The sequence below is a fragment of the Sceloporus undulatus genome, chromosome 4, assembly GCF_019175285.1.
Source record: "Sceloporus undulatus isolate JIND9_A2432 ecotype Alabama chromosome 4, SceUnd_v1.1, whole genome shotgun sequence".
NCBI classification, from domain to species: Eukaryota; Metazoa; Chordata; class Lepidosauria; order Squamata; family Phrynosomatidae; genus Sceloporus; species Sceloporus undulatus.
The window spans coordinates 122,436-136,185 of NC_056525.1; the positions used below are offsets into that span (position 1 = coordinate 122,436).

The 13,750-nt window shown below is 58.5% G+C and overlaps 1 protein-coding gene across 1 annotated transcript in view; it reads left to right on the forward strand.

Annotated features, from left to right (window-relative positions):
- The window catches only part of LOC121928060, a 30,315-nt gene that overhangs the window by 6,921 nt on the left and 9,644 nt on the right, over nucleotides 1–13,750 (forward strand). Inside the window, exons 6-18 of the mRNA XM_042462274.1 lie at nucleotides 201–319; nucleotides 564–692; nucleotides 1,181–1,361; nucleotides 1,548–1,683; nucleotides 3,687–3,790; nucleotides 3,870–4,112; nucleotides 5,162–5,479; nucleotides 6,127–6,284; nucleotides 6,767–6,879; nucleotides 7,332–7,487; nucleotides 8,482–8,618; nucleotides 8,734–9,096; nucleotides 9,176–9,317. Of these exons, the coding sequence (XP_042318208.1) occupies nucleotides 201–319; nucleotides 564–692; nucleotides 1,181–1,361; nucleotides 1,548–1,683; nucleotides 3,687–3,790; nucleotides 3,870–4,112; nucleotides 5,162–5,479; nucleotides 6,127–6,284; nucleotides 6,767–6,879; nucleotides 7,332–7,487; nucleotides 8,482–8,618; nucleotides 8,734–9,096; nucleotides 9,176–9,317 (2,299 nt within the window). The remainder of the gene's footprint in view (nucleotides 1–200; nucleotides 320–563; nucleotides 693–1,180; nucleotides 1,362–1,547; nucleotides 1,684–3,686; nucleotides 3,791–3,869; nucleotides 4,113–5,161; nucleotides 5,480–6,126; nucleotides 6,285–6,766; nucleotides 6,880–7,331; nucleotides 7,488–8,481; nucleotides 8,619–8,733; nucleotides 9,097–9,175; nucleotides 9,318–13,750) is intronic.

Sequence of the window (13,750 nt, forward strand, 5' to 3'; positions counted from 1 at the left end):
CTCTCTCTCTCTCTCTCTCTCTCTCTCTCTCTCTCTCTCTCTCTCTCTCGGCATAAAGGGGGCAAAGAGGCTCCTGCCCCCCCCCATGTTGGGCTAGGCAGGGCAGGAAGGGGCCGTGGGCCAAGGGGCCTTTGGCCGAGGGCCAAGCCCACCCTGCCATGCAGCCCCCCTAAGTGTCTGGGCACTTGTGTTGCCCACAGGGGACCCGGTCTTCCTGGGGAACGAGGCCGAGCGGCAGGAATACGTCATGAATGAAAATGGGGTCATCTTCGTGGGGAACGCCAACTACATTGAGGCACGAGGCTGGTACTACGGCCAGGTAGGTGGTGACCCCTGACCCCTTGTCCCTGCTGGGGTCCCCTCCCCAGTCTCCTCAGGCACACAACCTGGCCACCCCGGTGCATTGTGGGTGGAGGGGTGCCTGGGCAGGTGATGCATGTGCCCTCTATGGGCCTTTGGCAGACCCCCTCTTGCCCGAGGGCTGGTCCCCCACAGAGGGGCTGGCAGGGGCCCCTTCTTCCTCACCCACTTTCAACCTCCTGCCTTTTCCACTTTGGTCCCAGTTCCAGCAGAACATCCTCAACCTCTGCCTGTTGCTTCTGGACCTCAGCCTCTACCACCGAAATGACCCTGCGGGGGATGACTCCCGTCGGGGAGACCCCCGATACGTGTCCCGCGTGGTCAGCTCCATGGTAAGCCCCCCAAGTGCTATTTCCCCCCAAGTTGTACCAGGCCCACCCTCTTTGGACACCTTGCAGGACCCCCCCAAAGCCACGCATCCCCAGAGAAGGGCACAAAAGCCTGTGAAAATGCATGCACCCACACATGGAGCACTCTCCTTCCACCCCTTTATTCCTCCCTTTTATAAAAAGAAAAAAGAGGGAGAGGAAAAGGAAAAGGAAAGGAATTGGGGGGCAGCACAAGGGAGGTGGTGATGCTGAGCAGACCCCCCCCCCCCCCCCAGATTTTCTTGTGTAAAAGCTGTGAAACAGTGATGCAAAGTGGTAGCTGTGAGATCTTCCAATTGCTGAGCTGTGGAGAGAGAACATTTTACTGTCTCAACTAAGCACAGGAGGTCCACCCCCCTCACCCCCACCCCCACCCCCGCATTTGGATTCAGCATTGCAGGGGGGGTTGCTGTTTAAGAGGATGTGTGCCTTGCTACCTGAAACCTTCCTAGGTCAATGGCAACGACAACGACAACGGGGTGCTGGAGGGCAAGTGGAGCGAGGAGTTTGCTCACCATGAGAACCCTTCCCGGTGGGACGGGAGCGTGGCCATCCTCTGGAAGTGGGCCCAGGACAAGTACCGACCTGTCCAGTATGGCCAGTGCTGGGTCTTTGCAGGCGTGGCAGGCACAGGTAGGGTTCTATGATTCTAGGTAGGTCTCCCATGGGACGGAGACTGGGAGGGTGCCCCAAGAAGGAAGGAGTGATGGAGGGTGGTCAGCAGAAGGACTGGCCCAAGGAAGGGGGACCAGTGGCACCATCCCAAATGGGGCCCTCCTTCTCCTCTTTCTGCCCCTCACCTTGCCCCCCATCTTCCAGTGATGAGGTGCATGGGGATCCCCACCCGCCTGGTCACCAACTTCAACTCCGCTCACGACGCAGACCACAACCTGAGCATCGATAAATACTATGACCCCTCCGGAAAGAGCCTCAAGATTGGACAAGACTCTGTGTGGTAAAGTCCCGCTGGCTCAGCCTTGCTCTTTTGCAGGGGGGGGGCACAGGAGGCATGCCACAGGCAGCAGGGATCCCATGGGGGCAGTCCAGTGGTCCAGAGAAGGCCAAGCTACTCTCCCTCTCTGGCATCCAGTGGCCATTGTGGCAAAGGGCAGTTCTGCTCAGTTAGGCCTCTTGGTCCATTGGCTCCAACGCCAAGGCAGGATTTGACTCAGCCCAGCTGGCCGTTAGCATACCTGGAATGGTTGTTTGCTTTCTGGGTTGCGATATTTTGAACCCAGTTGCCTTCCCTATGTCCAGATCTTCCGGGAATCTAATAACAGGGTGGCTGGGAGCAAAACCTCTCCTTCTGCACAACTCTTAGAGGAGGAGGGGGGGGTGTCACCCTTGTTTGCACCCAACTAATAATTACCCTGTCATTAACAAAACAAATAAAGCAGATGTGCAAAGCAAGAATTGTCATTAGAAATGATGCACCACTCTCTGCCATGGGGATGCCACGCTGTGGCCTTCTGCTTCCCAATCTGGCTGCTCTCCTCCTCTGATGACCCCTGAGACCCCCCTCAGAAAGGGGAGTGGGGAAACCGGCAAAGACCCCAAGAAGCCCTTCATGCCCGCATGCACCCACATATGCTCCTTCCTGGCCTTCCTGCAGCCCAACTGTGAACGACTTGGGCAGAGCGTCCGCTGACCACCTGAGCCTTCTGGAGATTGGGGGGGTCTTTCCCCAGAAAGAAGGAGGCACCACTGATGTGAGGGGCTGCCAAGGGGAAGGGAGACCCCAGCCTCATCCATGGTGGGCAGAGGAGGAGAGAGACTGACCATGTAAATTCAAACAAAACCCCACCAAACAGTGATACCTTTGTAAAGTCGAAGGCTTTCATGGCCGGCATCCATAGTTTTTGGTGGGTTTTTCGGGGGGCTTTGTGGCCATGTTCTAGCAGAGTTTCTTTCTGACGTTTCGCCAGCATCTGTGGCTGGCATCTTCGGAGAATGCTTGCCTGGAAAAAGTGGGTCTATATATCCTGTGTGAGCCTGAGAATGCAGAAGTGATTTGCATGTGTATTGTTCTGTGTTGATGGCTGGCCTCAGCCTGGGAGGCCAATGCAAAAGGGGATGAGTGCCTGCTAATTGGTGATCAATTATCTGCTGGGAAAGCCCCTGGCTCAGTCACCAATTAGCAGGCACTCATCCCCTTTTGCATTAGCCTCCCAGGCTGAGGATGGCCTAGAACATGGCCACAGAGCCCCCCGAAAGACCCACCAAAAACTATAGTGATACCTTTCTTGGCACAATATACAATTGTCCCTCCATATTTGCTAGGCTTAGGGGCACAAGACCCGTGAATATGGAAAAACCGCAAATAACAAAAACACCATGTTTTTACCTGAAGGACACCTCTCTAGGACTCTCTAGGTCCTCCAGTACAACTCTGTGGTCAATGTCCAACATACACTGACCATAGAATGGCACTGGAATAGTTACAAATGGTCTTTCAGTGCAACTTTTAAAGTTGACCACAGAGTGGCACTGGAGGACCTAGACAGTCCTAGAGAGAACATGTTAATGAAGTCTGTGAATTATCAAATCCGCAAATATGGAGGGATGACTGTACTTGTTGCAAGCTTTCGAAGGTCCACTGGCTTCTTCTTCTTCAGGCAAGATGTTACATACCAAACAGGACAAAATTAGAGATGTTAGCAAGATGCCTGCATTTTGTTGTTTCTGTCCTTAGTTAAGATGGTATGGGAGGGTATCTTTAGCAGACTGGCCCCTGCTCCTCTGGCCATGAGGCAATTGGGCAAAGACCAGGAAATTTAAAGGCCATTTGCATATCGACAAGGACTTCTCTTTTGCAATCCAATATGCCTCTATTTCTGTGAGGCCACAGGTCTCACAGGTGGATTTTTGACGGAATGTACTAAATGGCCAACACAGCAACCCCTACATGACCCTGTAAAGGCTCCCTGTGACCCCCTTCTCCCCCTCCCCATCTGCCAGGGACTACCACGTCTGGAACGAATGCTGGTTTATCCGAGTAGACCTGGGAAAGAACTACAACGGGTGGCAAGTGATCGATGCAACGCCACAAGAGAAAAGCCAAGGTAAGCCTCCTCCTGTGCTCCGTATGTGTGTGTCTGTGACTGCTTGCACAATAACCCCTATGCTCCCCCCCAACTGCAGGCATCTACCAGTGTGGTCCGGCTTCCGTTGTGGCCATCAAGCAAGGGGACGTGCGGCTGAACTATGACACGGCCTTTGTCTTCAGCGAGGTGGACGCTGACATTAACCGGTGGATGGTCAACTCCAATGGGACTCGGAAGAGGGTCTACTGCGACACCAGATCCATTGGCACCGCCATCAGCACCAAGGCTGTGGGCAGCAACTACCGGGTGGATGTCACATGCAACTACAAGTTCTCAGAGGGTAAGGGACCGCTGGTGGAGGAATCCAATCCCAGTGTGGTCCTCCTGCTCTAAGGGGGCAGAGGAGGGAGGTGGCAGGGCATAGAGTCTGCAGGGGTGGCTAACGCCAGAGAAATAGATTCTCCGTGGCCAGAGGCAGTGTACACTGGCCATAGTTTGTGGAAGCTCTGCTGGGTGCTCCTTGGGAGGCATCCAGCTGTCCCTCGTTGGAGACCGGAGGGGGGCTGCGCTTCCCCACCACTGCTTGGCTCTCCCCCTCCAGATACACCAGTAAGTGGCATGTCGTTCTCCTCCCCAATATGCACGCATGCAGGCAGCCCTTTCCTTTTGCTAGAGGTTTGGCAGGTTCCTGCTATGCCCCTGAGGGCAGCTGCCATGCCAGTGCACCCCTCATCCTCCTTCCCCCAGGCAGCAGCTGGATGGTTACTCTTGGCTGGATCCAGGATTTGTGGACCCACCACAGGAGGGAGAGAGGGCAGGAAGCTCATGGAACCCCCAAACGGAGCCCATGCTCTGGACCCATGGGGCAAAGAAGGAGGCACGCACCCATCCATGTTAGCCCCACAGGGCCCACATAGGCTGTGGCAGGCAGGCAGGCAGGCAGGCGGCTCTGTGCCCATGGGGCTTGGCCTGGCGCGCTCCAGCTCCTTCTTCCCCACCCGTCCTAATTGCAGCATTGTAACTGCCACCCAGCTGCCACTGCTGGAATGCCACAGGCACACATTCCCTCCTGCTGACGAGGGCCCCAGGCGGTGGGCTGCGCCCCAGATCTGACGGCCCATGGCCTCTGAGCATTATTAGGGCTCCCCTCCCTTGGGGGCCCCAGCCCCCCCCAGAACTAATTGCAGTGCCGGCAGAAAGAGGGGCACCGAGATGGAAAGGCCATCCGGACTCTGGAGGGCCCCTTCAGCAAGACAGGCCCTGGGAGACTCTGCAGGTGCCACTGGTGGGGGACAGCAGGGAGTGGGGGTTTTGTGCCGAGGGGCTAGAAACCAGCAGTGACTGCTAGTCTTCTTTCTCTCCTTCTCTTCCTCTTCCTCCTCCACACAGGCTCTGCAGAGGAAAGGAGGGTCTACCAGAAGGCCTGCGCCGAGATGTCCGGCTCCCGGGCCTCGCCAAGCAACCTCAGAGCTCCTGAGGAAGCCGCCTCTGAACTGATCACCCACCCAGGGCTCTTTGGGAAGTTCCGGCTGGCCCAGCCACCCGTCCTGGGCAGAGACGTCAACCTGATCCTCAGCCTGTCCAACCTCTCCACTGCCCCCAAGACCGTCACCGTGAACCTGAGCGTCTCCACTGTCCTCTACACACGGAGGGCCGTGCGCGAGATCCTCAAGGAGGCCACCACCATCCATCTTGGCTCCAAAGAAGGTACCCCCTTCCCACCCACCCACCCACCCACTACTTTGGGAGGGTAGAAGTCAGGGTAAGAAGAGACAGCGGGAATGGGCACTACTGGGTGCTCTGCCTGCCCAGGGGCTTGGTTTAAGACTGGGGCCTGGCTGGAGCTTGGGCACTTTTTGCAAAATGTGCACCCTTTTCAGCCCTCTTTTTTGACCACATGCCCCCTGTCTTTCCCTCTCACACACACTGGCCAGATGCCAATCCCCCAGACCTCCCCGACTGACCACTAAGCAGGCGGGAGGGCACTCCATGTGCTCCTGTGGCCGCAGCACCACCTTGCTCCACTGGTGAGAGACAGGTCCCAATGTGGAGAAGGAGGTGCCTTCCATGGCAATGCCACTGGTTACAGCCCAGCCTTCAGGCCCAGCACTTCCCCTGGACACTGGGCAGTGGCTGCGGAGGGGAGGGGTCTGTGAAGTCCTGCAGAGTGGCCTGGGAAGTGGGAGGGGGGGTCTGAACTGGAGGGGAAGAACAGCAGCAGCTGCCCCACCAGTCTTTTGCATGGGAAAGGCAAGCAATACCATGCACTGGGGTGGGAGGAAAAGGGGGGGGGGTGTCTGTGCTTCTGTCCCAGGGTCACATGCCCCTCCACCTGGGTCTCTGTTGCCCCCCAGAGAAGCACATTCCGCTGCGGATCACCTATGGCCACTATGGTGCCTCCCTGACGGACGACAAGAAGCTACTGGTGACGGCCTTGTGCGACGTCCAAGAGGGGGTGAAGCTGCTGGTGGAGAAGGCCATCACACTGGAGAGCCCCAACATTGCCATCACGGTAGCCGCTGCCCCTTTCCTGCAGCCCCATTGATGGGGGGGATAGCCAGCCCTGGGGGTTCCCAGGAGAAGCTGCTCTCCCTTTCCTCTTCCTGTCCATGGGCTGGCAGTCTCAGGGGCCACATCATGTTGTGAGAAGTCTCCACTGCAGGGTTGTTGCAAGCGCGGAGGGAGGGGAGAAAGATGGGCCGAGTGGCTGACTGGCTTCCCTTTCCATGCCTCAACCATCCCAGAAGAGAAAGGGCCCTTGCCCAATCAACCTTTCCAGGCCCCAGTCCCAGCTGTGGGGCTCACCTCTAGTGGTTTGGCACCTGGGGGGCTCAGAGCTAACAGGCGTGAGGTGGCAACCCTGGGAGCATGTCCCTTGCCCACTGTTGTGCCAGGGCCAGAGGGAGCGTGCAAACTGTGTCTGGGGGGCAGGAGGTGGAGGGTCTTGGGCGGCTGCTGAATGGCTACTTTCCCTGTGGCAGGCACCCCCCCCAGGTCGTGGCCAACAAGCCCACCACAGTGGAGATCGCCTATGCCAACCCGCTCCCAGTCCCCGTGGAGGACTGCGTGCTCCTGGTGACCCTCATGGGGCAGGCTGTCAAGATCAAGTAAGTGACTGGGGCAGGGTGGGGGGTCACTCTCATGGGCTGCTGCCCCCTCTCACCAAGGCCTGTCCAGAGCCAGGCGGCAGATTGTCCAGTGGGGCAGCCGTCCTGCACATGAATGCCAGGGCAAGGGCCAGGCATTATGGGTTCCCCCACCCCTGGGGGGTAGAGAGAGGGGGAAACTTCTGCAGTCCCAGAGAGGCCAAGGTGGAGCCTGGAAGGTGGGAAAGGTGCCCTGCCTGGCAAGAGGCTTCCCAGAGGATTTGGGCAGGAGGGGGATGCATGGGCAGCGAAGGGCAGGGGTGCTCCACCCCTGGCTTATGGGGGGGCAGCCTTGGCTGGCAGACTGCCCATTGGATGGGGCTGCTTGGGCCACTCTGCCCTCCCCACTGCTTGGGGTGGGGGTTCTTTATGCCTCCCCAGCCTCTCTGTCTCCTTCCTTCCTTCCTGTCCAGTGTGGCCGGACTGAGGCCAGGGGAGCGGTCGAGCATCTTCTTCGAGTTCACTCCTCGCAGCCTGGGGTCCATGCAGCTCCAGGTGGACTTCTCCTGCAGCCGCTTCCAACACGTCAAGAGCTTCGTCCTCCTGGAGGTGGCCCCGACGGAGGCCCTGTGAGGCGGGACGGGCGGCTGAAGGGGAGCTGTCTGGGGCCTGCTCCTGCCACTGCACTGCCATTAAAACTTTTCCCAGCAAAAAAAGCCCTGGTGTCCGTCGGAGGCTCTTTTGGGGCTGGGGGGGGGGGGGGGGGGCAGGTGGTTGGCTCCCTCTTCCTCCTGGGGCTCTTTGGGTTCTGCCAGCCAGGGTCAGGCCCCATCCCCAACCACCTCCTTAGAAAGAGGGTCCCAGCATTCACACGCACACCCCTGTTCCTTGGCCCTCTCCGTCCGAGGCCCTTTCTTCTGACGCTCGAGGGAAACCGTGTCTCGCCAAGGCATGGGGCCATTCTACGTTTCTCAGCACCTGTTTCCTCTTCAGGCTTTTACTGCCAGCAAGGGTTGCCTGCAAGAATCCCCAAATGCCATCCGTCTATTCGCTGCCCCTTTCCACCCCCAGTGCCATCAGGGGCAGTGAGGCTTTTGCGCAGCCAACGGCTCTTACCTTCCGAAGGCCCCTCCGAAACACTTTGGGTTGGATCCAAGGAGGGGATCCAGTGGCTAAGCTCCAGAGGGAGGAGCAGGGAGCCCAAGGCTGCAAAGGGGGGCAAGGGGGAGGGCTCAGACCCCAGGAGTCAGAAACACCCCCCCCCCCGATCGACCTTATGTGCCCCCTTGTTTCTGGGGGTCAGCACTGGGGCCCCTCGCCTGCCTGCCTGCCTGCCAGGTGTGTGTCTTTGCAAGGCTAGTCTGGTGCAGCCCCAACGAAACCAGGGCCTCTGGGCACCCCAGGCCCCAGACTGAGCTCTGACCGCAGTTCAGTCCGGGGTGCCAGCCGATCGCTCCCGACTCCCGGCCCTCTTCCTTCGGGTGGGGGGGGAGGGCAGCCTCTTGGGGTCCAGCGATGGGGGCGGGGGGGGGGGTGCCCCCGGGGGCTCAACCGGAGGGAGGGAGGGAGGGGCCTTGGGCCTGGGCTGCTGCGGGGGACCCTGTCTGCCTGCCTTCCTCCCAGAGGCTCCTGCAACGCCGGGGGGGGCGGCAGAGAGGAGCCCCCCGGGGCCACAGTCTCAGGAAGCGCTTCTCGCCCAGGAGGGGGCACTGCAGCACCCATCGTCCGCCAGCCAGACTCCGGCCCAGCCAAGGCCAAGGGCAGCGCCACGCAGAGAGAGAGAGAGAGAGACCCAGCCTGGCGGGGGGGGGGGGGGGGGGGGGGGGGGGGGGGGGGCCCGGGGGGGCCATGGGGGCCCCCCTCCTTCCCTCCCAGCCCAAGGACCGGGGGGCATTCGGGGCCTCCGGATGCCTGGGGTCACCCCCTGCGAGCCCCTGCCCCCGAGAGGTACCCAGCTGGAGGGCTGCCCCTCCCTCCCTCCCTCCGGAGGTTGGGCCCCTGGAGGCCAGTCGGGAATCCCGGACCCTCGGCTTGGAGGACAAATAAGCGGCGGACCTGATCCACTCCGGGCCCCTGTCCGCCGCCGCCGCACCGCCCGCCATGCCAGGGAAATCTCCAGCCCCGAAGCCCCCAGTCCGCTCCTCATCCAAGGCTTCTCGATATGGCAAGCCTCGCCCCGAGGGGATGCCTCCCCCTCCAGCCCATCAGAGGCCGAGGGCAAGGGAGCCGCCCCCAAGGGTAAGGGCCCTGGCAGCCCCCTGGCCAACTCCCTCCCCCTTGGCCCCCCAGTGTCCCCGTCCTCTCCTTTCCGACCCAGAGTCCAAGCCCCGCGGTGGTCACCCTCCCGTCCTCTGCCTCCCGGAGACCCTGGACCCGGAGCGGGCTGAAGCGGCGGAGAGCCCCGACGACCAGCTCCAGCCGTGCGCTGACTCCTCCTCCTCCTTCGTCGGCGCCGGAGAGTAGGAGGGAGGGCAGGGAGTGGAGGGGGCGGTGGGGGGCGGGTCTTTCTTCGGGCCGCCCCGCGTCACCTCCCTTTCCCTCTCTCCGCCCCGGAGACTCGGAGTCCCGAGCGAAGAGTGCACCCCCTGCCCGACTTCGCCGCCTCGTCCCCTCCCGATAGGATCCAAGCGAAGGGAAGAGGGATTTCGGCATGGAGGGTGGGCAATGGGATGGGACCAGGGGTGGTTCGGACCTTGCGGGAGAGATCGGGGGCGGTGGTCCCCTCTCTTTCTCCCCCTCAGAGGAAGGATGAGAGCCCTCAAGGGTTCCCATGCTGCCGTCAGCAAGCCCATAGGAAAGGAGGCCTCCCCGACAGGAGACGGAAGGGCCCCCACCCTGCGCCCCCTGATCTCTGGGGCTGTTTGAGAAGCGCTTATGTAAATATAAGGTTAATACTTATAATAACTAATAATAATAATAATACAAAAAGGCGGGCCGGACGGGAACCCCAAAAGACCCTCCCCCCCACCGCAGAGTGTCTCTTACCCTCACCCCCCCTTTCTGGAGCCCGAAACAGAGCAGGGAGGGAGGGGAGGGAGAGCCTGGGCCTGAGACCCCCTTTGCCCTCTGCCTTGGCCTTGCCTCGCTCTGCCTGGCCCCCAGAGAGCATGGGCCTTAGAGTCCCCCGGCACTACACTGGCCATGGCGGCTGAGCCAGCAACTCTTGCCATTCGGGGGGGGGGGTCTGGCCAAAAGCAGAAGGTTCCCCCATCCCACCCCCCCCCGGACGGAGGGAAAGGCCAGGACTCAGCATCAGAACCAGCTAATGGTCAAGCCCAGTCCCCATGGCCCCCCCCCCGGGTCTGGCCTCACGACGGAAGGTGGGCGGCTGCCTGGCCGGAGATCGATATTCCAGGAGTGTCAGAACTCCAAATCAGGCACATGGTACATCAGACTATTGCACATGCATCCACTCTAGTTGACTGAGCTCATGCTTGCTTAGCCATGGCTTTAGCTGTGGTTTGCCTGCGTTAATGGGGGAAGGGTTGCTAGCAGTACGTGGGAAGGATGCGGTGAGGATTGGGATGTCCTGTTGAATAGGTCAGTTTGGCTTGACAGGCCTGCCCTGGCGGGGAAGCAGAGGGAGGGCTGTAGGACTACTGCCCACAGAAAAGGAGGTGGGGGCTGAGCACTTTAACTTAGTGTGGAGGCTTGGGCCGTGTAGATCTGCTGAAAGTTGGTCTAGACACACTGCCTGTATTCCAATAAAACTTCACTGCTTCAACAAGTTTTGTTGTGTGGATTCTGTGGAAGTTGCTGGGTCTTACCGGAGAGACCCTCAGCCCTGCCAGGCCTGGGCAGCATGGCTTCACCCCGCCTTGCCCTGGGTCCAAAGCCTGGGCACAAGAGCACTCCTTGGATGGACCTCCCCCTTTCCCCAACTGATTGTGGCTCTTGCTTCTCCGCTGGCACATGTGACCCTGTGCCCAAAGGACAAAGGGCCCAGTCTGGTGGCTGGTGCTCCAAAGGGTGCTCCTAGCCATCTCCTCCATCACCCTCCCAGCAAATCCCCCTGAATCCTCGGGGATCCAGGGTCGGCCCTTTTGACCAGAAAGGCATTTTAGGCCATTTTGGGGAGCCGGGAAGTGAGAAGAATTCTCCCGAAACGGAAAGGCTTTGAACGACCCGAAGCGGGAGACTGAATTCCCAGGAAGTTCCCCCCAGGAATTGCCTCCCTGGCCGAGCGGGAGGGCCCTGAGGGAGCCGGGGCCTCTGTTGGAGGCAGCCTCAAGGAAGGAGGCTCATCTTCCTCCTCCCCACTGAGGCAGCAGCTACTCTCACCACTGATAGTCCTTTCTAAGTTGGAAGCTCTTTTGCTGCCTTCTGATCTTGCCCAGTTTGCCCAAAGGCCCAGCCCATCCCCGGCCTGGGGGCAATGGTTTTCCCAGACCTTCCACCGTTTGGTTGCCCTCTCTGGACACCACTCGGCTTGACATTGCCTGTTTGAATTGTGGTTCCCGAACTGGAGGCAATATTCCAGCATGGCTTGTGTCCTCCAAGCAGAGTAGAATGGGAAAGACTGCCTAATGATGCAGCCTCAAATTCCATTGCTTTTTAAGCTGCTGCATCCCATTCTTTGGCTCATTTTCAGCCGTGTTCTGATCCTTCCCTATGCCACGCCTTCAACCAGACAAACCCCCCCACCCAAAAAACACCACCCATGCTTATTAGCTACGGTAGTTGTTTGGCCCTCGCTTTCAGAATGTTAAGGTCATGTCCTGGGGGCAAGGGGGGTGAAGGGACCGATGCAGGGAGGCTTCTTCTGGCCTGGGTCCAGAGTTGGGGGGCCAGGAGTGTCGATGGCCAAAGCATGGTCTGTGGGGTTCTTTGACACCAGGTGTTCAGGTCTTTCATGGTGTGAGTAGGTCCCCAGAACCACCCTCGGGCCTCCAAGTGTGGCCTGCCGCCAAGGTGGTCAGAGTCAGCGCCTTGGGGGTGTGTGGCTGGGCCTGGCCTAGAGGAAGATCCATGGATGCGGGCATTCAATTGTTGGGGCAGATAGAGGGAGGGCAGTGCTGAGTGAGGCAAGCCAGGGTTCACGATCCAACTGCCCATTTGCAAAGGAAACCTCAAAGGGGGAGATTGCCTAATTGCCAGCTCATGCAATGTGTCTGGGAGGGGAGCGGCCAAGAGAGAAAACAAACCGAAGTCTTTCCTCTCTGCAAAGAGGAGCGGCCTCCCTTTCTCACCTCAGAGCCCTTGGTGCCAAGCGGGGATGCTGGTTTGCCCCTATCATCCCCGGTGCCCGGGGCAGTTGGGTTCGGCTTGCCAGGTGTAGGGTGCCCTTTTAAGCTGGACAGAGAGTGAGGAGAAGGATGCTGAGCAAGATGGCCGGTGTCAGCATGGCCTCCTGAGAGCAGCGGGGTCGGGACCTTCTCCGTGCCGCAGGGGCACCACTGTTGCCCCTTGGCCATGGCCCCTGACCCCCCGTTTCCTGTCCTGTGGGGAGATGCTGCGGGCAGCCCTTCCTTGCCCACCTCCCTGGGCCTGCATCTCCCTCTCCCTGGCAGAACAGAGAACTTGTCAAAACAGAGGGTTTCAGAGAAAGAAGTCATGCCAGACAAACCTTATCTCATGTCTTTGATAAAATACCAGCTTTGGTGAGATGAATGAATGCTGTGGATATAGTTATATCGGATTTCAGTAGGCCTTTGACAAGGTGTTCCTGAATGTCAATGGTTGACCGCCGAACCCAAAGGGTGCTCAACAGGGCTCTTTTCCTCCTGGAGGAAAGTGACCAGTGGGTGTTCCATGGGGCTCTGTCCCTGGGCCCAGTGCTATTCAAACATCTTTATCAATGACTTGGATGACAAATTGGGAGCATACTGTATCAAAGTGTGGCAGATGAACACCAAATTAGGGGGAAAGCGTAATACTCCGAGGACGGAATCAAGATTCAAAATGACCTGAAAGACTGGAAACGTGAGCCAAACTAACAAAATGAATCAACACGGAGAAAATGGTAAGGTATTGGCAACTTAGGAGGAGAAATGTAATGCACAGATATAGGATTATTGGGGACACCTGGCTGAATTAAACTACGGTGAAAGGGATCTGGAGTCCAAGTAGACACAAATTGAACAGTGGTGAACAGTGTGATGCGGGCAGCTAAAAAGGCCAATGCAATTTATTGGCTGCATCAATAGAATATAGTCTCTAGATGGAGGGAAGTAAAGTGCCCTTCTAGTTCGCTCTGGTCAGCCCCACCTGGAATAATATTGTGTCCAGTTCTGACATCACAATTCAAAAAGGACATTGAGAAACTGGAGCCCACTGTGCGTCAAAGGAGGGCCACTAAAATGGTGAAAGGGCCTGGAAACCATGAAGCTCAATGAGGAGAGACTTACGGAGCTGGGGATGTTTAGCCTGAGAAGAAAGAGCAGAGAGGTGATATGATGGCCCTGTTTAAATATTTGAAGGATTTCAAGGTAGGAGGGAGCAAGCTTGTTTTCTCTGCTGCTCCAGAAACAGACCCAGGAGCAATGGATGCAAGCTCCAGGAAAAGAGATTCCACCTCAACATAGGAAGGACTTCTTGACAGTAAGGGCTGTTTGACAATGGAACTCACCCTTCCTCAGAGAGTAGTGGAATCTCCTTCCTTGGAGTGTCTTTAAGGAGAGGGCGGATGGCCATCTGTCTCAGGATGCTTTGATGTGATTTCCTGCATGGCAGAAGAAGGGGGTGGACTGGATCAGGCCCTTGTGGTCTCTCTCCAACTCTACGATTCTAGGATTCTAATGATTCTCCTCTGGCAGGCCAAGTGGGTGCTTTTGCCCATCTCATGCCCTGCAAGCTGGTGGGATTTGCCCTGGCTGGCCACTAAAATACTTTGGAATACTGGACCGAACGGCCTGATCTGGCTTAGGAGCTCTGATATGAGGAGTGCCAACCC